The sequence below is a fragment of the Plectropomus leopardus genome, chromosome 18 (genome assembly GCF_026936395.1).
Source record: "Plectropomus leopardus strain MGB_pleo_1.0 chromosome 18, ASM2693639v1, whole genome shotgun sequence".
Lineage (NCBI taxonomy): Eukaryota > Metazoa > Chordata > Actinopteri > Perciformes > Serranidae > Plectropomus > Plectropomus leopardus.
In genome coordinates this window covers 27160001-27183983 of record NC_142193.1, presented here as the reverse complement: position 1 = coordinate 27183983, position 23983 = coordinate 27160001, and the positions used below count along the sequence as shown (strand labels likewise).

General features: G+C 43.2%; 1 protein-coding gene across 1 annotated transcript; it reads left to right on the top strand.

Moving 5' to 3' along the window:
- The first annotated feature begins 432 nt into the window (after positions 1-432).
- Positions 433-23410, top strand: fscn1a (fascin actin-bundling protein 1a). The gene is made up of 5 exons (XM_042505124.2): positions 433-1514; positions 15036-15192; positions 17496-17617; positions 19170-19337; positions 20521-23410. Exons 1-5 carry the CDS (start codon positions 674-676, stop codon positions 20727-20729), a joined length of 1497 nt encoding a protein of 498 aa, XP_042361058.1. The 5' UTR covers positions 433-673; the 3' UTR covers positions 20730-23410.
- The last annotated feature ends 573 nt before the right edge of the window (positions 23411-23983 follow it).

The following is a 23983-nucleotide window of genomic DNA, read 5'->3' as shown; positions in this document are numbered from 1 at the left end:
TAACAGTAACAGAGATGAAAATACATCTTATCTTACATCAAGAGATAAAGGAAACAGAAAAAGAAGAGAGAAAAAAATACAGGGGGGGAGATATAGATATTTACTTCACAAAGAAGATTTCAGGGCATTCTGGGTGACAGTTTATGCTGCTCATATCTTTGCCTCGGAAGAAAATTAAGTGCTTGATGCTCAAAATTTTCTGGCGAAGGACACCCTGATCCCTTTTTTCACGTGTCCCCCGCAATGCTGCTGAGAAACCTACGCCTCTGTCTGCATAATGTGCCTGATGAGACTTTTGGTAAACACAAACTAAAAGTAGCAAAACGAGAGGAGCTGTAAGAGAAGGAGAAATTAAAGAGATTTAAGTCCATTTTAGGGGGCGTGGCCAGCAGCACGACGTCACTGATGGTTATATAGGCTGCAGTTGTGGCGGCGGGCTCGCGCTGCTGAGACAGGCAGAGCACTGAGGACCGGTGGCGCGCGCTCACAGACTCACTCTCAGCCACACACACACACACATACACACACACACACTCCCCAAACAAAGAGAAGCACGCGAGGCAGCACAGCATCCCACAATTTCAGCCGCGAGCTCGCTTATCAGAACCGCCCCCCCCCCATCCCTCTCAGACAGAACCGGTCCGGTCCGAGGCTCGAGCGCACAGAACCAACGATGACAACTAACGGCGCGACTAACGGAACCAGCGACATGCTGCAGATCCAGTTCGGTCTGATCAACTGCGGGAACAAATACCTCACGGCGGAGACCTTCGGCTTCAAGATCAACGCCTCCGCCTCGAGCATGAAAAAGAAGCAGATCTGGACTTTGGAGCAGAGCGGCGACGAGGCCAGCGGCAACGTCTTCCACCTCAAGTCACATCTGGGCCGGTACATCGCCGCCGATAAGGACGGGAACGTTACCGGAGACAGCGAGACCCCGGGCCCGGAGTGCCGGTTCATCATCACCGCCCACGATGACGGCCGCTGGTCGCTGCAGTCCGAGCCGCACGGCCGGTACCTGGGCGGCACCGAGGACCGGATCATCTGCTTCGCGCAGACCGCGTCTGTGGCGGAGAAATGGAGCGTGCACATCGCCATGCACCCGCAGGTGAACATCTTCAGCATGACGCGCAAGCGGTACGCGCACCTGAGCGGCAAGGTGGACGAGATCGCCATCGACCGGGACGTCCCGTGGGGGGTGGACTCCATGATCACGCTGGTGTTCCGCGAGCAGCGCTACCACCTGCAGACCTCCGACAACCGGTTCCTGAGGAACGACGGCGCGCTGGTCGCCACCACGGACAGGAGCACCGGATACACGCTGGAGTTCCGCTCCGGCAAGGTGGCCTTCAGGGACTGTAGCGGCAGGTACCTCGCGCCCTCCGGGCCCTCCGGTACCATGAAGTCCGGTAAGAGCGCGCGCGTGGGCAAGGACGAGCTGTTCGTGCTGGAGCAGAGCCACCCGCAGGTCGTGCTCACCGCCGCCAACGAGAGGAACGTCTCCACCCGGCAAGGTGGGTGTGGTGGCCCGGTGTGTGTGTGTGCTGAAGGCCCGGTGCTCCTACCAGTGTGTGTATGTGTGTGTATGTGTGTGTGTGAGAGAGAGAGAGAGAGAGAGAAAGACAGAGTGAAAGACACAGAGAGAGAGAGTGTGTCTGAGTGTGTTTGTTGGTATCTCATCCTCTGGCAGATAAAGGGTTAAAGTGATGGAATGTCAGACTGCATCCCCCCCTGCAGCACACACACACACACACACACACACACACACACACACACACACACACACACACACACACACATTAGTGTAGGTCAGTGATACTCAACTTACAGCCCCTCAGCCATTTTCTAATTTACAATAAAAATAAATGATTCACTCTGGGGATGTCTGTATTTGTAAGTATACATGAGGTGCCAGAGTGCACGAAATGCTATCAGAATAGAGCTTGTTTATAAAGAAGTGCTGTATGATATGCTAATGATCAACACACATAAACAATGGCTGGTTAGACCGCAGTTCACAACCCCTAAATGTACATCTATATCCATCAAACTCCAAGACACTGAAATGGAGGGAAAACCCACAAAGTTGAAAAAACGAGGTGATAAAGGCACACTGAGTATTGTCCATGTGAGCTGTAAGTGTTTTCAGCGAATTTTACAGACCACAGACATGAAAAGAGTGTTAACAAAGAGTTCTTGGCCCTGTGAACACACACACACACACACACACACACACACACACACACACACACACACACACACACACACACACACACACACACACACACACACACAGCGTCATGTGAGCGTGTGCCATCATTCAAATGTAAAACAGCCTTAAACTGGTAAGAGGCTCAACTGGCACGAAGCTGAACAGCTCCGTAGATAGACGAGAGGAAAGATGGACGAATAATGTCTCAAAAACTGCAAATTGTTACTAAAATTACTATGTATGCTAATTTAATCCAGATGTTTTATAAGAACAAATATTATATTATACTATATATAATACATAGCCCAATTAATTAATTACCAATTAAAGCTTCTAATCACAACTGGACATGTTCCAGCAGGCACATGGTCTGAAATCATGGAGAAATAAGCAACATCAGCAAACAATACATGTTTTCCTGACATGTTGCTACATGTAGCAGTGTGTGTAGTGTAAACACACAGAAAATGACTGAAAATGGGGGTAATTTCCACTGTGAAAAATCACCAATTAAAGCTTCTAAACACAGCCGGAGACGTTCTAGCAGGAATATGATCTGAAATCAGCGAGAAATTAACAACATCAGCAACCAAGATGTTTCTCCTGACGGTAGCATGTAGCTACATGTAGCAGTGAACTTGCAGCGGAGGAATCACTATGTGTATAGCTCCCGAAGCACCCGAAAATCAATATTTGAGTTTTCGATACTGCTGTAGAGAACCGTTGGTCCATTATGTAACATTACGTCTTACAAAACCAGTTCTGTTGAAGACGTAGTTGTCTCATCTTTTCACTAAATGATAGAAAAGTATCGACAGTGGTGTCAATAAAGATCGGACCAATAAGGAGTCTCAATAATGGTATAAATACCAATAAAAAATGATCTCCCTATGTGTAGCGGCACTTTTTTCCTTTAAAATTCACCAATAAAAGCTTCATAACACAACTGTGTTTAAATAGGAATATAAGATAAGGTCCCACAGTGGGGACATTTCCAACATTGCAGAAACAAAGGGACAGTGCACACAGGAAGAATTAAATAAAAAAAGAATTGATCCATTGATCCAAAATCACTGAAACAATTACATCAGCATCAAAGTTCACGTTTTCCTTATGTTAGCATGTAGCTACATGTGTGATGGCAATGTAGTTGCTGAATAACTGAAAAGAGCGTCACTCTTCTACTGTGAAAAACCCACAAAACAAGCTTCTAAACACAACCGAACTTGTTCCAACGAGAATATGATCCAAAATCAGGGAAAATGTACAATGTTGTAAACCACGATTATATGTGGCCCTGACGCCAGCACGCATCTTCATGCAGAGGTGTCTGTGATGTAAACTCTTGCAGCGGTGCGCCTGGAGCAGATGAACATATAAAGAAACTCTGCGCACTGACGTCATACTGCAGCCACAGTGGAAATAACTCTGGAAACTGAGTATTGAGACCAACTGGAAGGTTTTTTGCTCTCAGAAATGACTTCTACATACATTTTCCTTATTGTTTGAAACTTTGGTCGTGCACACACAGCAGTGCTACACTATATTTAATATTTACACAAAATACAGAAAAACATAATCCGTCTCTGTAACCGGTTAGTCCTGCTTTCCTTTTCACATTGGATCAGTGTTTGTGTGTGTGTGAGAGTTAACGTTGTCCGTGTGTGTGTGGTTGTCAGCTGTCAGAGCGGGCAGAGATACAAGCCTGTCCCTCCACCTTCTTCCTTCCTTTTCTTCCCTCGCCCCTCCTTACTTTTTCCATCTCGTCCTCACCATCACCTCCTTTCACCTCTTTGCTCGCTGTGCCTCCCTTCTTTTATCATTTCTTCTTTCCCATCCTCCCCCCCTCCCCCGCTCCTCTCTGCTCCTCCAGGCCCGGCTGCGCCTCCGTCTGAGGTCATTATCGGTGACATCGCTCACGGTGATGGGTGTCTAAATAGATAACCACCTTCTGTCGTGAATGAATCCTTGACTTTCACCGCTGCTCTTCAGTGTAGAGTCAGCGTGTGAATCTAAAAACCTCTTTGAGTCAGCAGGAAAACGATCATGAAGCTGCGAGAAAGCAGAGCGACTGTCGCACTGACTCTGTGCTGTAATGAATGATAGGAATATACTAATTCATGCTCTTTAAATCTATATTTAGTGTCTGAGAGTACTGTGCGGTTTAGTGGTTTTGCGTCCTCTTTTCTGAAAGTATGATCGGTGTATCTGATTATTTCCTGCTCCGGTCTCTCTGTTACACCCTGAGCTCATTTGTTTTGTTTACTTGTTGACGGCGTATTTTTCCACTTTTCTGTCTGCCGCCTGTGACTCTTTTTGTCTCGAGTGTTGTTCGGACACAAAATGGAGGCCAGTTTTGAAGGTGGAGGTTGGAAAAAAAAGGGGGTCATGAAAACATTATTAATGCTGGTGATTTTTAAACAGATCTGTTGGACTTGGATTGTGTGCTCTGTAGTGAGAGCGTGAATTGCACTTTAATAATCCCCCAAGTGAAAAATGTGATTGCTGTCTGTGAGACATTTTGCCAAATCAGATTATGTCTTTTTGTTGTGGAAAATACAATTCAGTGAAACGTCACAGCAACATCCTGCTCACGCTGGGCAAGTGTGTGACGCTCGAGCTTTAGGCCTACATTAAAATAATCAGGACTGATACCGATTATCAGTAGTTTATGTGACCAGTAACTGATAATGAAACCAATGTGCATTGGAGCATGTACATAGCTCCAACACAAAACTTTGTTTAAATGCCTTTAGCAAATGTTCAATCAAAACTGAAACGTTCAACATACAGCATGTTATCAGCAACTTTTTTTATAAAGTCAAGTGAAATTTTAATACATTCAAAGTATATTTCTTAGGTTTTGCAAAGTAAAAGTTCCTCCCATGCTGACACTTTCTTTGCAATTTTTAATTATTTAATTTTATCTGTGATCATTAAAATAAAATGCTGATACAGATAATCGGCAAAATGCCAAATATCGGCCCCGATAATCGACCAGGCCGTTAATCTGTCGACCTCTTCTTCACAGGATACATTTTGAACACGATTTCCTTGATAATGTCAGAAATCCTGTGTTCGCTGTTAGTTGTTTCGCTGACATACTTTTTGGTGCTAAATCCCAAATGAGTAACGTAGACAGTAGTCCTGGATTTGAGACATCAGAACCGTTATTGAGAAAGAAAAAGCTGAATCAGTGTATCTTTAATCAAGGACTGATTAAATGTCATGTCTGCCACCCTGCAGCTCAAATCTTTCCAAAACGAGCAGGAGGTCTGAATCTTTAACAGGAAGACCACGTTCAACCGTCCAACAACTGGATCATTGTGATGTGGATTAAATGTTGAGTGGAATTAAACGGGCTCCAGATGTTTTTCAAACCGACAGCTGCTTGTAGCTCCTTTCTGCAGCGCTTATTTGCCTGGCAGAACTCAGCCAAGATGGCAGCTGAAGTTGGCTGGTTTTCATTAGCAGCCGAAGGTTTTTGACATGAGCGAGCTGAAGTGGGTCAGTCCAAAAGCTGCTTTGTCAAATCAAAACGGTTGATTTCGTGACTATGTTCAAGATAAAATCTAGACTTCTGTCATTAGATGGTATCGTGAGTATGGCAGGAACATTGAAACGCACTTCGGAGGACTTTAAGAAAAAATGTTTTCGTATATACTTAAGCAGTCCTTACGCTGGAAGCGAAATGAGCAGTCATATGGGTTTAAACCTCTTTTTACTTCCAGTGATGTTTGTTCTCATGTACTTTGTTGTACATCTGCTGCATGAAAACTAGTCATTACAACTATTCACATTACAACAGTCCTCAGACTTCTGCTGTCCTCTGAATTGTGCTCACACCCTTCATAATTCATAAAATTAATCTGACCCTGTGTTTCCTGACCATAAAGTCCACTCTCCTCGACCCTGGCACAGAGGTGGTCACAAATTCCCTGAGAGGCTGTTTAACGGCCCTCATATGGACTGAGACGCTATTATCAGTCAGTTAGCCTGCAGCTCAGTGGCCTTTTAAGTGGTCTGTTCTGCCCGAAACTGTGGTGTGAGTGTGAGTGGAGACTGAGCGCCGGTTTGTCAGCTAAATGGATGAGAGGTCATCATATCCTGTCGGCTACTTGTGTGACCGCTGAGTGCTGACTGGTGGTCCTTTCTGAGATTTAATCCTGAGGGGTTTCATCAGTTTCAGCACCTAACTGTATCTCTGGAGTTTGACCCGGCTGGGAATGGGCTGTTTTTTGTGTCAGATATTTAACATTTGAGTGCACTGTGATTGTTTTCTGGCTGCATCCTGTCACTAATCTCCTGTTTATTGACTGGAAACTGGCTTTACTAGACTTGGTTTGGATGTATGAAGTCCTATAAAACATGACTAAAGCCACATAAAAGGATACAAAATGCTGTGCAACTCTGCGAGGACACAGTCACATGTTTAAGACATAGTTTGTCATTTAGGGAAACAGGCTTAATCGTGTAGCACTGTTTACATTACAGGACTCTTTTTTAAGTTTGCCTTCAACATAATACACTATTATTTAATGAAATGTACTGACACAAATATATATTTGAAACAAAAAAAGCAATTTGTCATTTTAGCCGGTAAAAAATAGGCTTGGTTGGTGGATTTTCTCATCCATCAGCCACCTTGGCTGGTGGGTCAAAAGGTCAATTTTGGACACTGTCCAAGACCCACAAAGCATTGTTTTAAACTTATTTTTTTTTTTTTATACAAATTAAAACCAGCAAGATATAAAATGTTGATTAGTGAGCTTATAGATGTGCTGTTTCCATCTGTTTCCAGTCTTTGTGATAAGCTAAGCTAACTGACTGCTGGCTGTCGCTTCATATTCACTCTATAAATATGAGAGGGGTATCAATCTTTTCACTGAACTCTCAGGAAAAAAGCAAACACGCATATTTCCCAAAATGCCAACCCATTCTTTAGCAATGGACTTTTGTGGGTTACAGTTCAAACAACCACTCTTTGTTCAGATTACTGCCGGAAAACAGCTCAAAGTTTACAACTTCTGCAGACTCGAGTGCAAGCACTCAAACCAGAGTTACAGTCAGGCTTCGAATCATGATTTGTGTGTGTGTGTGTGTGTGTGTGTGTGTGTGTGTGTGTGTGTGTGTGTGTGTGTGTGTGTGTGTGTGTGTGTGTGTGTGTGTGTGTGTGTGTGTGTGTGTGTGTGTGTGTGCGCGCGTGTGTGTTGAGAGCGGAAGACAGAAACTGAGGTTCGGTGTTGTGTCTGGCCATGATTCAACCCTGACACCCTTTCTGTATCCTCCACCCTCCCGCTGGCAGGAAATGAGACATGAGCCACACAACCCCGACCTTGGCTGGTGTGAGTTAATCCCTGCAGGGTGAGGGGTGATGATTTGCTCCGTCTACAACACATCGGAACGCACACACATTCAGCCGACAGCGGAAAATAGCAGGGACTCAATAAATCCATGCATCCTTGGTGTCCACAGGCTGCGACACGCTGACGCGTTGATGTGTTTATAGACCTTCAGTATGTTTGTGTGTTTTCAGACTGTCGTTATGTGTGTTTGTGTGAGTTTGTGTGTGTTGGGAGCGTGCCAGGGGAGTTGCCTCGTGTCGACTGCAGAGCACCAGGGAGTCTCTTCTCCTTAATGTCATCTGCTTTATTATAGGTTAGACTTCAGCTGGTCACAGTCTCAGTGTGTTATTCTGCTCTGGGTGTGTCACACAATAAAGAGTAAAGGTGGTATTTTTCAACCTGGACCCTATTTTTCATGCTTTTGTGTCAAGTGACTAATGGAGACAACAATATTTAAGTTAGTCTGGTAGGGCTGCAATATAACCACTTAAGGCATGTTTGCACCGTCAGTTTATGTCCTATAAAAGTGCTTATTTTTGCCACAGACAGGCTCAGATTATTATACTAAGTGCCCAAACATTATTGAATTGACCGTTTTGTTAAAGAGTAAGTTTGTTTATGTTTAACCAGAATCGGCCCTAAAGTCACTATCATCACACCTGACAGTGTTTTAATTTTTTAATTTTGTTTTTCGTAAAACACACTTTCAGAGTAGACAGAAACAAAATAAAACTCACAAAAATTGTCTTGGTTCATCTTTCCATTGTTCCAACAATCACCAACTCTGATTTGGCTAAAATAAACCCTTAATTCACTTAGTTACATGTGAAAATATGTTGGCTCTGTACACATTAAAACTACTGTTTATTTGAATGGAGTTTGGCGGGTTATGTGAGCCATTTTGGGGCTGTTTCTGGTTTAAAAAAAAGGATCTTACTCTCTAACAAAAAGGTTTATTTCTATATGGATCCTTTCAGACACTTTAAATAGCAATCTGAGCCTGTGAGTGGCAAAACCGGCACTTATAGTTGATGGTGCGCAGGTGCCCAGAGTGGATACATTGCAGCCTGTTTCACTGGTACTGACTGCAGCACTCTCTCTCAGTGCTCAAACAATTTCATTTTTTTTGTTCCCATTAGCCATTTAGGAAAACACAGCAAAGTTACCCTTTAATGTCCTCTAACTCACAGTCCGACTGTTCTTCAGTCGATTTTTGAAACACACTGAGCACAGAATGAGGCGGAAATCAATTCAACCAAAAAATTTAGGACATCCCCAGGCTCAATACTGTATCTAGCATGCATGACCTCGTTTTTTTGCATTTGTTAGAGGAAGATCAGAGTAGTGTGTGGTGTTTATATTGTCTGTACTGTATGAGCAGCAGCGTTACAGTGTTCAGTGTGTAGGCTGACTGGCTTGTCGCTCTGTGTGTATGTGTGTTTGGATCAGAACAAAGGCCGACGATCTGCCTCCCTGTTTGTGCCCCAGCTGGTCGCCTCCTCGGTCAGGCCTGCCGAACAATAGGACACACACACACACACACACACACACACACACACACACACACACACTCTTCATACAATCGCGTGCGTTCACAGCAGGCCTCCGGTACTGCTGGCTCACAGCAACCGAGGCCAACAATCTGTGCCTGCCGCCATCAGGCTGAATGCGGTGGGTGGGGTGGACTGAAAGATAGAGGGGTTGTTTTCAAGAGTGTGTGTGTGTGTGTGTGTGTGTGTGTGTGTGTGTGTGTGTGTGTGTGTGTGTGTGTGTGTGTGTGTGTGTGTGTGTGTGTGTGTGTGTGTTGTGCTCTGTTTGGTGTGGTTTGGGTGGATTCTAGATGTGTGGTCACTTCTTTTGGTGTGGTCTGCTGCAGAGGGACACTGTGTGTGTGTGTGTGTGTGTGTGTGTGTGTGTGTGTGTGTGTGTGTGTACGTGACCCTCTTCCCTCCGGCTCCATTAACCCTGTGAGCCTCACACAGTGATCAGTGTAGGCACATCTGGGTATAAAACAGACTCACACACACACACACACGCACTCACACACACGCTCACATAGATGAACCCTGACAGTAGGCCTCTCTCTGGGTCACGGCTGAAGTCTCCGTGGGCCTCAGCGTCACTGTTTTGTCTCCGTCAGTGTTGTGTTTTCACGCTGTGTGTGTACCCGCCAGTATTTTTCTTTCCATGTGATAACTCGTGGCCAGTTTAAAAGGTTGTATATGTTCAGATGAGACACTGAGCTTCAGTGAAAAGAGACAAACACTTCCTCCTATCTACAGACAGACTAGGCAGATATCATCCTAATTCCCTCAAAGCGTTTAGGTCTTTAAATAATGTTGACAAGAATAAAAACCTCTTTGACAGCACTGAAAAGACATACCCGCATAAATTCAAATCAAGTGATTTTTAGTGAATAATTATTCAAACCAGCTCAGATGTAAAACAGTGTTATTCTGTTCACAGTACAGCCTGGTTAAATGCGTCTGGTTCATTTTCATATAGTGAAATTTTTTTTCCTTTCTTCTCATAACTGAAAACGGTGTTGGGACGATGACTGACTTTAACTAGTGTGGATTTATGTAGAGTTTTATTGAAACATTCATACATTCGAGATTTTTGATTTTCCAATGACAAGGTGAGGTTGTGAAATAATAGAAATGTAAACTTTTTTTTTATGACGTCTGCCAAGGAGGTTTGTTTGATTGTTGGTTCGTCAGCAGGATTATGGAAAACTACTGACCCGATTTCAATGAAACTCGGTTGAAGAGTGTAGCATCAGTGAAGGAAGAACCTATTACATTTTGGAGCGGATCCAAATCACAGGACAGATGCACCAATTTTTTCACTTTCGTTGCCAAGATAGGGCATTCAGCCTTGGGTTCTTTGCTCTCTCTGTGTCCTTCTTATTTTAAATGTAAATCTTTTTACTCTTTTCTTGATATTCCTAAGCTGAACTCCATAAAAACTAATACTTCTTGCACATATTCAATATCTATCAGTTAGACAGTTTAGCCAGAAATGTTGAGTTTTTAATTTAATTATTATTATTCTTGGGAGCCAAAAGTATTTCGATTCTGCACAGAATACAGTATTTTAAGGATTGGTTTATAGCTGTTGGGCCACATTGTCTCGTGTTTCCTTTATATTTTTTGGTAACAGACTAAAGAAAAAAGGAATAGTTTGACATTTTGGGAAATATGCCCATTTGTTTTTTTGCTGAAAGTTAGATGAGAAGACATTACATCACTCTGATGTCTGTATGATAAATATGAAGCTACAGTTGACTTAGTAAGACTGGAAAAAGGGAAACGGCTAGAGTGGCTCAGTCCAAAGGCTACAAAATCTGCCCACCAGCCCCTCTCAACTAGGGTTGGGTACCGCTGAACTATGTAAAATCCATTGGTGCCAAATTTTGGTACCTGAGAGTCCATCAAGTTGAGAATACCGGGTTAAAACAAGAGATGAAAGAGCCGCTGCAGAGCCACCTGCCACAATAGTTTTAGGGACTGATCGATTTCTTTTCTATATAATTTTAGTCCACTACTACCACCCCTGCGGTTTATCATTTATGTCAATACAGAGAAAATGAGAATACAATACAGAAAAAAAAGGTGTTATTTGGTACGGGAACCAGTATCAGTTCAAATGTGAGCAGTACTTAACCCTTCCCTCAGTTTATACACCCTCCAGAAAAGACAGTAAATTGTTGTTTTTAACATTATTTTTTAATAAACAACTGCACACGAATTTTTAGCTATTATAACTAAATTATCACTAGGTTATAATGAGCTGCCCCAATTTTAACTGGAGCTTCTGTGGCTCAGAGGTAGAGCGGGTTGTCCTCCAATTGGAAGGTACGATCCCCGGCTCCTCCAGTCAACATGTCAAAGTATCCTTAGGCAAGATACTGAGCCCCAAAGTGCTCCCGATGCTGCGCCATCGGAGTGTGAGTGCGTATAATTGGTTAATGTGTAGCAGGTGGCACCGTGTATGGTAGCCTCAGCCACCAGTGTGTGAATGTGTGTGAATGGGTGAATGTGATATGTCGTGTGAAAGTGCTCTGAGTGATCAGAAGACTAGAAAGGCACTATACAAGTGCAGTCCATTTACCATTTTTAAAAAATTTAGTGTTTTTTGTGCAGCTTAGGTGGTTCCACTAATTGAGATTCTACCTTCCTACCCACTTAGTTTTAATGTTTTTTTTTATATAGTTTTTTCTTCAAAGCAAGCTTACAACTTTGATTAAATTAGATATTATTAACATTGAGCTAATGATTATGTTTCATGAGTCAAAGTCATTGGCTGATAAACTGCAAACATCTAAAGAATAAGTCCTTATAATTTATCATAGTTTGAGTTGAATTGAACATCGCAGGTTATTTTTCCTTGTTTTAAGGAGCTAAAGCATGACGTAGGTGAGTCAGTAATCCTGCAGTCAGTTCTTGGTGTGTAGAAGCTTCCAGCAGATGGTTTCCTCTCCTGCCTCAGTAATAAATGTTCTCTGCGGTGCTACTGTACAGAGTGAATGTGTTGGCCGAGCAGGAAGCAGCGAGGATTAGAGGAGAGATCAGTGAAGTGACTGATGGTCCTGGAGGCGAGGAGCAGCTGACCCTCTTTTCTCCTCATTTTTTCCTCCTCTCCTCCTCCTCTAATGTGTTCCTCTAAACCCTCCCTGTCTGTTGCAGCTAAACTTACATTTCATCTTGTTTGACGCCCCCACCCCCCCACCCCCTGCACTATGTGGTTCCCATTATGGTCACTTATATTTTCCCTCTCAATCATCTGTGTGTGTGTGTGTGTGTGTGTGTGTGTGTGTGTGTGTGTGTGTGTGTGTGTGTGTGTGTGTGTGTGTGTGTTGCGTTTGTACGTGTGCATCCACACATATTTCTACAGAGAAATTCAATCTGTCCGCAGAGGCCAGAGTTCCCGAGTTTCTAAGTTGACTTTAGCGGCCGCTCGACGGGAGAGGGGCGATATGTATTTCTTTTGCTTTTTTTCAGACACAGAATATGAGCAGAAATTCTTTTGTGATGAGCTCCTTACGTAATGCTGCTCTGTGGCTTAACATCTTTTAATAAAAGTTCACCTCTGGCTTCAGTTAGAGACAGAGTCCAGCTTATACTGAGACTAACTGTGTCATGGTTTAATGGAAAAGAATGCCGACCAAAGATATTGTGAAACTGTTAAGACTGTATGAAAACGAGTGGCAAAAGCAAGGCAAAATGTTACTTTTTTGCCCCATAATATTCATAATTTATTTAAACGCACTCATAATAAGAGTAGTAGGCCTTCTGCCCAAATTCAAACTGCAATTTAGGTCACTAGAAACAAACCTTTTTTAAAAAACCTCTATCGTGGGTGATGATTTTTAGAATGTGTTTTCAGTGTTGACATATTAACGGGAGATCTTGGCTTGAATCGTGGAGTGTGCACAGTTTTTTGCACCTTTTGTGAGGTATCACAAATAAGGTATCAGACATGACCAAAATAGTGCTTGCTCTAACTTTGCTAATAGGACTTTTTACTTGTATACACATAAATGTAAAGTAACTTTTCCACTATACTGAGGGACAGAGTCCTCAGAGGGCACTTTGGAGCTCCCAGCTTCTCAGGTAATAGCTTTTTCTTAGGCTGCTGACTGGCCAACATTGAATTCTTCATGTGGCTTTATGGTTAGTTATATCACTGCCTGTTGGTTCGGCATACTCCTGACAGCGCTTCAGTTGCGTTTGCATTTGGACAAAGATATTTCATAACAGTGTGTGTGAATATAAATTTTTTTCGAGGGAAAACCCATTTTACAAAAATACTCGTGTACATATGGACTGTGCTGTAATCACACAAAAAAATTTGCCCATGTGTAAAGGCCTTAGGGGTGTATGAGCTACCATTTCATTATCACAAAACTTCAAACAGATAGGAATGTTGGACTCATCTTATAGTAAAGCATGAATTTATGACCCACATGATGATATTGTTTATTGTTTAACAGCATTTTAGGGCAGATTTATGAGGCTGTAAGAGAACATGGGAAAAAATGAGGTGGAGTGGGGGAGGGCGTCACACATGAAGAGGGAGACGGATGGGGAACACATGAGTGTGCCGGTTTGTTTTCTCAAACACATCTTTCTTTCTCTCTCTCTGTCGCTCTGTCGCTCTGCACACATTTACACAGCAGTCCAACAGACAGTTCATCTCTCTCTCTATGAGCCCTCTGGCTATAGGTCCGTCCACGCCATGACCTCATCATAAACAATAGCATACATTGTGCTGCATGAAGTGTGTGTGGGGGGAGTGGTACACTGGAGGGTCATGTGTCTTCACCCTAAAGTTCAGTCATGTTTGTTTGCTTCTTTGTCGCTCTGAAAAGCTGTCGAGGGGTTGATGTGATTTTAATGAGGTCTGGATTTCTGTAAACATACAGTTGGGTGTATGGACACACAGACAGACATTCACATTTGTCTTTTTGACTACAGATTTAGGCCTAGTCCACATGCACAGGGGTATTTTTTTTTAAAATGGCTTGCTTTTTATGTCACTAAGAGAGTATCTTTAGTAAAAAATTTTAGCAGCTTTGTTTTCAATGTTGAAGTGAAGACACAGAAACTGGAAATTTTCACTTGTAATGTCAGAGTGTGTGCGCCATTATCTCCGTTATAATGGGTCCCAAAATGTGGGGATGTTTTGTGCAATGGCAACATATTGACATGAATTCATTTATATCATATCCTGGACGATATGCAGCGTGACTGCATCAGTAAAAGCTTTGCACCAGATCGCTCTCCCGTCATACGGGACTCAATGGGGAAAATGATTCACGTCGGCTGCTTTTTACCGGGTGTTTGTGGGCTGTGTGCATTACTTTTTGTAAATATACAATCAGTGAATGAGATCAGTCTGATGGTGCCAAGAGGATGAATCCTGATGACATCATGCTGACGTTAGCTCAAAGCACTGCTGTGCCTAAGCAGAGCCTCACAGAGCCTGGCATGGCTTTAGACTCTTCAGTATCTACTTACGCAATTAACTCACTAATTAATTGATTATCAAAATAGTTTTAGATACATATTTTAACTGTTGCAGCTCTCACCGTTGATGTCTCCCTTCGTGGTAGATGACAGTGAAGATTCTTGTGGGCATGTGTGTTTTTTTTCTGTATGTAGTGACCGTCCACCATGACGGCTGATCCTTTGAACTGCAGTGGGGTCTGTCTGGACGGTGACAGATGTGTGTGTGGGTGTGCAGCTGTGTGAAATCCTCCACTAATCCTCCAAACCCATCTGATGTTGCTCATTTAGTTTGTCTGATCCTGACCAGAGGATGTGTGTGGGTGTCTGTGTGTGCGCACACTGAACTGTTGGTTGTTAATGGTCATCCTCTGAGGCTATTTGCAGCCCTCACATGTATGTTAATGACTGACCCACTGGCCCGTATTTTAGCTAAACGCTCTCCCCCAACTGTCTGACCCCGCCCAGGTATGGACCTGTCAGCCAATCAGGATGAGGAGGGCGACCAGGAGGTTTTCCAGGTGGAGATTTGCCGCGAGAACAGGAAGTGCGCATTCCGGACCGCCGCTGGGAAATACTGGACCCTGACTGCTAACGGCGGACTGCAGTGCACCGCCTCCACCAAGTACGCATCACACACACATCACTGTCATGTCTCCTCTTCTCTACTCAGATAAAAACTCGTCCTAAACGTCAAAATTCAGCACAACCACACCTGTTCCAATCTGTGAGCGATTACAGAGAACCTGATACTTATCCGTCAAAGCTCTGAGTCTGTAGTCCCTCGAGTAATGTGAGCTGTGACATGACATAGGAGGGGTTTTTTTGTCTGTGTGTGTGTGTGTGTGTGTTTGTGTGTGTGTGTGTGTGTGTGTGTGTGCACTGTAGGGGGTGGATGATGTGAGTGGGAGGTGAAGAGTGAGTGACCTCATCTCATGGCTGTGGCATCTTGTGGGAGATTAAGTGCATTTGTGTCCAACCACAACCTGTAGAGAGCGATTTTCTTTCATGTGCAGCGGCTCTGCTCGGCCAGAGTGCTGCTGTTGACCTCTGACCTTTGACATCTCACCGTGTGCTCAGAGATTATTTCTCTGTGAGGTCCCAAATAGACTCATGATTAGAAGCGTAAAGTTTTCATCCTCAAAGAGACGGTTCACCCTCAAATCAAAAATACATATTTTTCCTTTTACGTGCAGTAAAAGTAAGTTTGTAAATCCAGATTGTTTTTTTGTGAGTTGCACAGTGTTGGAGCGTCTCATGCTGTCACAAGCTCGGTCATGAGTAGATGCACGCTTCCTCCTGATCAGTGATACTGTTGGTGGGTGTAGTATAGTAGACAGAAAATAGTTCCTACACGTAAATTAAAGTACTCCCAACAAGGCAAGGGCGCTGGAAGTAGAAAAGAAGCTGACTCATCATAACTGGGCCCCCCATTAAGCAGTGCACCAATTATATGATAGAGCCGGTGCTTCCTTTTTGCCAATGACAGCGAATCAACAGCTGCACTTTTCTGCCAGGTGGCCATTTGTGCACTTGGGTTAGAAGGCCAGGTTGCCCACAGAACTCCATTGCATCCATTGTTTCCCTGCTTGGGGGTGCTACACGGCAGAGCCAACAGAGGTCCGCGGTGCCGCCATGTTCAGAAATGAGGCAGAAGTGAAGCAATGCCCCCAAGCTGGGAGGCTATCCACGCAGCTCTGTTGACTTCCCAGCATACCAAAACTATCACGCAACACCAATACATCACACTCTCATTACACATATTCCTCAGCTGAATCTAAAGAGAGAGCAAGAGAGATGAGCAGACACACACACACACACACAAGCAAGCAGACAGGCAGTCTTAATACTGTGTGTGATTAGAAAAGAGCTGAGGAGCCAAATCTCTTCTTGACTGAAGCTTGTTAAAAAAAATGTTATTACAGAAAGAGTAAAGAAGGCTACCGTAAAAAGGTACCAGTACCATCAGGGGTTCACAAGTGAACGTTACCCAACTCAAAACGAGAAGCTCATGACAGTGTGGGATGTGAACATTAATGGCGTGCTCCTCAGTAGAGCTGTAACTACACGGTAGTGCGGTTGGCAGTTGTTCAGTAGAAAGAAAATAGTTCCTACATGAATCTTTTCACAAGGTAAGTGGATTATGTGGAGTTAACCAGTCGTGATTTCTGGAAAGAGCCAAGTGCCATCTAGTTCCATTATATTGGAGAGAAGGCAGACACCTCTATGGCCAATATCTCCAATGCTAGGCAGCTCATACCAAAACTATCTATACTGATAAACAGCACTGCAACAAGGGAAGCTGCAGATGAAGTAGATAAAGAAATGATACAGAGCACAACAGAAATCTGATCCAGGTTGAGGCTGGTTAGAGGAACATGTGTCCCGCATTAACACAGCAACATTTCTTAAAGATAAGACAGCAGAGACAGTCACTGACACACTGCAGCGCTCTGCAGGAAGTCCTCCAAATTCCTTCATCACATTCTTGACATCTGACTCTCCTCACAGATTAGACCACAAAAATCTTTTCTTCCACTAAGTGAAGACCTCTTTCTGCTGTTTGAGAAAATATATTTTGGAGAATGTTTCAGAGCTTCTCTAAAAGACAGCAAGGCAGAATGTGACAGCAGTATGAAACAGAAAGCTGCAAAGAGAAAGATTAATGAAGAACTTGATTCAACTTAAACAAAGACTACAAGTGAAGCTTATCTCTCTACCTTGAGCCAACATATCCAATTACCCAGCAGGTACTTAGGCTCTGGATTAAACAGCTGAGTGTAGTTTTCTGAGCAACAGGAGGGTTAAATGTGAATGCATGTTTACACCTGACACTCACACAAGTGTGCCACTGGATCTCTAACTGCCATGTAAATGTAATTATCCTGCTTAACTCTCATTCCTTCACTTTCCCTCCCTCCGTTGCAGGTCAGCTAATTGCTACTTTGACATTGAGTGGCGTGGGAAGAGGCTGACTCTTCGGGCTGCCAATGGGAAATACGTCGCCGCCAAGAAAAACGGCCAGCTAGCAGCCACCATCGACTCTGCCGGTCAGTGAGATTTGTTGATTCAGCCGTTCAGACAATGACACGTAGCTAACTGATTTAATTTTCAGCAGCGATGGGGGATTTCAGCACAGTGTGGGAATTAAATCATGGCTGGATGTTCCTGTAGTTTCTGGGCTTCAGAGGCTTCAGCACCCGTTCTGTTTCGTAACAGCAGAACGCTGCTGTTTACTCTTTGGAGAATTAGCTTTGTTGCAATCTTTGTCTTTGTTCGTCTGCCATGTTCATGCTGTGTTTCTTTCTAAGTCAATCATGTTAATTAGAAACATCATGAGAAAACTCTAGAGTATGCAGAGTCACTGAGGAGCTTTTTCTATGACACAAAAACCCTGGAGGAAAGACGGTTTTACGCAAGTTCTCTACTTGAGTACTTCAGTATGATATGATGCATCAGTGTAAAATGTCTAATAACGTCATACGTAGTAATATATCTGTCACAGGGGACATTTTATTGCAGAGCATGTACTTCAACACTTCTGTGCTTTTAGTTCAGGATTTTGAATGCAGGTATTTTTACTTAAGTAAGGGATCTGGTCTGGGGGCACAAATTCCTGTTTTTATAATTGTCGTGACTGTTTCATTTGTGTTGAGCAACAATAGTTAAGTGTGAAGCGCCCTACTACATATCCAGCTTTACATTCAATGAACAGGTATAAGATACTTATCTTCTCATCAAACTCTCATCAAACTCTCAGCGAGGCCATGTATAAGCATGTTACACAAAATGGCCAGCTCTGTACCTTTTTAATAACACCAGCTAACACAGATGTCACAAGCAGCCAGTGAGAAGACTTTGTACACAGTTTGGTCATTAGAGTAACTATCTTCATTGCTGCAAAATAACAAGCATCATGTCAGCAAGCAGATCAGAAGATAGTTCAATTATGAAGAGGGCGCTGGGTGCTGGCTTTAGTGGATCAAAGCTGCAGCTTTCTCCTTGTGCTGCAGTTTGTGATTAGGGAGCTGTTGGCTACCACAGAGCTCTTTTTAGGGCATGTTTGAAGCCAAGTTGCTCTGCATAAATTTTTAATGAGATGAATGAAAACTCAGCACTCTGAATTCAAACAGTGAGCTGCAAATGCACAAGTTGGTGTTTTAAACGCACAGACTTTGGTATCTTTGAAAATTAAAGCCAAAAGTGTTGTTTAAAGGTACACTATACAGGACTTTACTAACAAATCAGACTCATACAGAGCGAATCCCTCTCAATCATCACTTATGACCTATTAGAAGTGTGAGGCAGTGTATTTTACTGCAAAGACTTTGACAACGGCCTGTACTTTATTACTTTCTTCTCATTAGGTGAGGTGGTTTATTAAATTAATATATATTTTAAAATATTAAGAGGAAAAACACCAAACAAGAGTGAATGGGGTTGGCTTTACATTCACTTTCGCTGATGAATGTGTTTACAAACAGTAACCAAAGATCCTGCGTAGTATATGTTAAATTTAAATCAATTAAGCACACGGTGAACTAAATTCAGGTTGTGTCTTTAGAGCAGTTTTAACACGTTGTGCCCTTTGTCTGTCTCCAGGTGAGTCTGAGGAATTTCTCATGAAGCTGATTAACCGTCCGATCATCGTGCTTCGTGGGGAGCACGGCTTCATCGGCTGCAGAAAGGTGACGGGGACGCTTGACTCTAACCGCTCCTCCTATGACTACTTCACCCTGGAGTTCAGAGACGGAGCGTACAGCCTGCAAGGTCAGTTTAAGGGTTTTGTTTTGTGCTGCCTGACAGTTTTGTACATAAGGTACGATCATGTAATGAGTGGAGAGAGTTGACTGAGTTAACTTGCCTGAAATCTGCCACTGAAGGTGGTAAATTGTTTCGAAATAGTGTCTGTATAGATAGAAGATAAAACTTTATGCCCTGAGCAAAATTTGTCTTGGGCTACAGTGCTACACAAAGCTGCAATCACAAGTTATACTATACAGCCAGGTGAGACACACAGAAAAACAAAAGACAGTCTACACTGATGACATGAATTAGATGTCACCTACAGATGAGGAAGAGTTACCCGGCCTTTATGTATTTCAACTGCCCTAAAATACTACACCAGCCTGTGTGATCAAAACAATATTGCAAAGTATAATGTTGCACCAAAAAAAGCAATGTAACTACACAAAGATACATTTTAAAAAAAAAATCAATTATCATGGCAAGAAGGATGAAATAAAAACAATGGCAATAGTCTTGCACGAGGATAAAAGTGAAATTGAAATATAAATGTATAAATATAAATTTGCAGGACAAGATCATGGGCAGGATGGGTGTGATGTGACAGTGTGTTATGCTTGCAACCAACCATGGGAGATTTAAAAAGCTGTAGCAGTTACCAGCTAACTCAACGAAGAAGAACAGTGGCCATGAATGTCCGCAAATTGGGAAAACAATGAGATTCTGACGAACCCTCAAAGCAGAGACTGTTACCGCCATGTTAATGCCTTTGTTTTTGTGCAGAATGACGCTGCTGCCATTTGGCTTTGTGTAACAATGCAAAGAGGCATACAGAAGGAACTGATATCGCATGATGTTTGTGTAAAAAGCGTTGGGGTCTTGCTGAAGGACGTGTTGTGGCATGTAAACCTGCACATGTGCAGCAGTGTTGCACAGCTTGCAGGAAGGTATTGCCTGTGAGGGCGTGTGGAGGGACCTCCTCAGGCATACGAAGGATTAAATCATTAACTCTCATTATGGATTTACATTTGTGCCAAAAAGAGGGATTTGATTCGGATAATTTCCTCGCCTTCACATTATGTAATTCAAACAAAGCAATTTTAAGCCAAATATTTTGTTCCCTCCTACATTTTTAACCCCCTTCCCCCACCTTTCTGTGGCACGATACTCCCAAAATCTACACTGTCATTCTCCTCTCCTTCTGCAGACTCCACGGGTAAATACTGGATGGTGGGTAACGAGCAGTCAGTGGTGAGCAGCAGTGACACGCCCATCGACTTCCTCTTCGAGTTCTGCGACTACAACAAGCTGGCCATCCGCCACGCTGCTGACGGCAAGTACCTACGCGGCGACCACGCCGGCGTGCTGAAGGCCAACGCAGATGATCTGGAGACCGCCACACTCTGGGAGTACTGAGGGAAGCTGGGATGTGGTCGCCCACTGCTGCAAAGAAGTGTGGCGACGCAGCACAACCCGCCCTCACATCTACCTATCCACAACCCCCGCCCCGCTCCTCCTCTGCTCCTCATATTATAACCTGACTTTATATGTTGATAAACTGCACAGAGAGAACAGGGAGGACAGAAGCAGAGAGGATGCTCCTCTCTCTCCTGCCTCCCTTTTCCTTCCCTTTATCCTTCCTCTCCCAGCTCTGCTCTGCAGCGCCGACCTTTATCTGTTGCCATAGTTACCGTGGGGCTGTGCACTTTTTTCTGCTCCGATCTGGTTCGCTGCTCGACCTGCCGCTCACTCCCTCCTCGCCTTATGATTGGGCCGTCCCTTTCCCAGAGCAGAGCAGAGCCACATTTAAAGAGCCCCCTCCTCTCTGAGTTTAACCCCCTCATCTTTCTACTTGTCTCTATTGTCTGTGTGAGCAGCACATGGTGGCAGTATTTATGGTGTCTGACCTGGTCTGCGAGATCTGCCTCTACCTGATCTAATCTCCAAAAACAGATCCAATCTTGAGCTGCTTCCTGTCAGCTGGACGGAGACGGCGGGTCTGTTTTTGGGCGGTTGCATCCTGTAGAAACGGATCTTCTGCTTCTGTCAGACCAGGCCGAGTATGTTTGTTTTCATGAGCAGGCTCCAATGCCTCTGTGTGATGACTCTGTGATATAACTGGAGTGGATCTGATGATGATAAAGATATCGAAAATGATGTTACTGACGGGTTTCACCCCCTCCCACTCCTTCTCATCTCAACTGTAAGATATTCAAATGTAAACCTGTGTTGTTCTCTAGCTGTATTCTCACTGGTTGCTGGGGATTTTTCCTGGACCAAATCAAGGAAAATATAAACGATGTAAAGGTCATGACGTCAGTGACAGCGTTGTAATTTTGCAGTTGTGCTACTTCTAGTGAAGTCAGTGGAGCAACACAGCATTATAAACCATCATATCTTTGTTGTTTTAGTTTGACTGAAAAATGCTTCCACAAAATTAATGTGGTGACAAATTACTTCGATTCCAGTTAAAGTGACAGGTCGCAAACGAAGATATGACGATCCCATTCTTCTGCCGTAATGACCAACACAGCCAATAACAGGAAAATGAATGAGCAAAGTAAGTTAAAAAAGCATCTTTTGTATTTTTTAGAAGGATTTTTCAGTCAAAGTTGAAAAAGTGAAGATATGATGGGTTATGATGGGACTTGACGTGCTCACTCTATTGTTCTCAATAAAAGTAGCACCAAATTCTGGCTCCAATACAAAATTTGAATGCTGTTTTCTGACATCACGTCCTTTCCTTCTTTTATAGTTTCCTTGACAGGATGTAGGAAGTTAAAAACACTTACCCCCCTCCTCCACGCGCCAAACCTATTGTCCCGAGAACAGTATACAGAAATTAAAAATAGAAACGGTGCGGACACACATTGTTTGTTTACTGCACTCACCTGTCTTACTGGAAGTTTGAAAAAAAAAACAAAAACCCTGACACACAGTTGGATTTCTTTTTCTATGTCCAAGGCACAGACATTATCATGGGTACAGTAGGTAACCTTAGTAACTGGAGTGAAATGATTTATAGACCCTTTTTTGAAAGCTGCTTTTTGAATCCCAAACCTTAGACCTCAGCCTTTATCTCGACCAAACCTTTGATACTGGATCAACAAACTGTCATCTCACACACACAACTGGAACCTGGTGCTACTAACTCATGGCATATTCAGTGATGTTATCGAGCATCTCGTGCTGTCTGGACCAACAGATGGTGATTTTGCGCTGCGTCCCTGCCCCCCCGCACTTGAGAGCCTTGCCATGTAACCGAAGGTGCTGAAAGAGTGCCCTTAATTTCTTAAATCTGCTTCGTCTTTAATTTCTGTCTGAGCTTTAAAAAGTGTCACGGCAGCCTTCACAATGAGATGTAACCAAATTGCGTTTGTTTTTGTTGGATTTTTGTGTCCCCTGACTCGCCGGTGAAGGTGGGGAAAGGAAACGTTTAAAAGAATAAGAAGCAGAGTTTGAATTTGTCGTCTATTTAACTGAAATGTCTGTTTTGCAGTCATGTAGCACAATGCGCCCATCTTTGATTCTCTACCCTTCAGCTTTCTCCACAACACACTGGTTTCTGTCTACTGATTTTTACAATACAGTGAAGATTATCTCGGCTCTGGGCCATGAATTATTGGGCTCATCAGTCCATCGTCATCATTCCTCTGATGTGAAAATCAGTATGGAAAAACCAATCATTGTAGCCCCATGAAATGATCCATGATGTAGCCAGCTCCTCACCAAATCCGTCCAATTTTCTCTCAAGTTTTTAACGTTTTGGCATGAAGGGTTGAGAATCTCAAGTGAATAAAAGGAGTGGTTGTCCTCGGAGAAGCTCGCGTCTCCAAGAGTAACCAAGACCAAGGCTTAGACAAACGGATGTGGAAGGGTAAACATGTGGTAATGACTGTGCCTTACTCTTGAGTTTTTGGGCAGTAGGAAAAAAAGATGAAAAAAGAGAATCCACATCTTTGCTTTGTATAACTGGAACTTCTTTTTGTATTATTATTTTGTATAATTTTTTTGATATTGTGGATTAACCTCTCTCTCGTGCCATTGGTTCACCTGAAATCCAACGACCAATAAAACTGGGATTTGGAACGCTACAAGTCTCTTTTATTGTTTCTTTTTGTTCTCTCTTGATGACTGTCCTCCTTACCTAACTGACTATTTTCCTACATGATGTCATACTAAAAAAAACTGAAGCTAAGCTACATTTTCCAGGCAAGAAGTTAACATCCTCACCAGCAGGAAGCACAATATTTGATTTTTTGCCAATAACTGTTATATGACAACTCATTTGGTCAATAAGTGACATCGATGTGGTGAAATGTGAAATGTGAAATGTGAAATGTGGTTATGGTTAAAACCATAAAAAAGAGGAAGAACCTTTTTTAGGTGGCTAAAATATGTTTTGCTGCCCCTGTTCCACTACAGTATATTGCTTGTGGGCGTGCCGATTGACATCTACTGTCTGTAATGTATGAATGTATGTATGACTATGGATAAGTAATCCATATAATACCATTTCAAAAAATTTGAACTATTCCTTTAAGGCTCTCAGGCTAAATACTTGTTTGTCTCTCATGATGATTTTCTACCTACAAAACACTATGGCAGACATAAACCTGCAAAGCTCTGGAAATCGCAGCCTTTTCTTGCGCTCTGTTAGTTTCTCACAT

What these genes read in the sequence shown, in the direction of transcription:
- fscn1a (XM_042505124.2), top strand. Translation starts at nt 674, where the DNA reads ATGACAACTAACGGCGCGACTAACGGAACCAGCGACATGCTGCAGATC. An exon ending in GAACGTCTCCACCCGGCAAG is followed by an intron (nt 1,515 to 15,035) that starts GTGGGTGTGGTG and finishes GACCCCGCCCAG; the next exon opens with GTATGGACCTGTCAGCCAAT. An exon ending in CAGTGCACCGCCTCCACCAA is followed by an intron (nt 15,193 to 17,495) that starts GTACGCATCACA and finishes CCTCCGTTGCAG; the next exon opens with GTCAGCTAATTGCTACTTTG.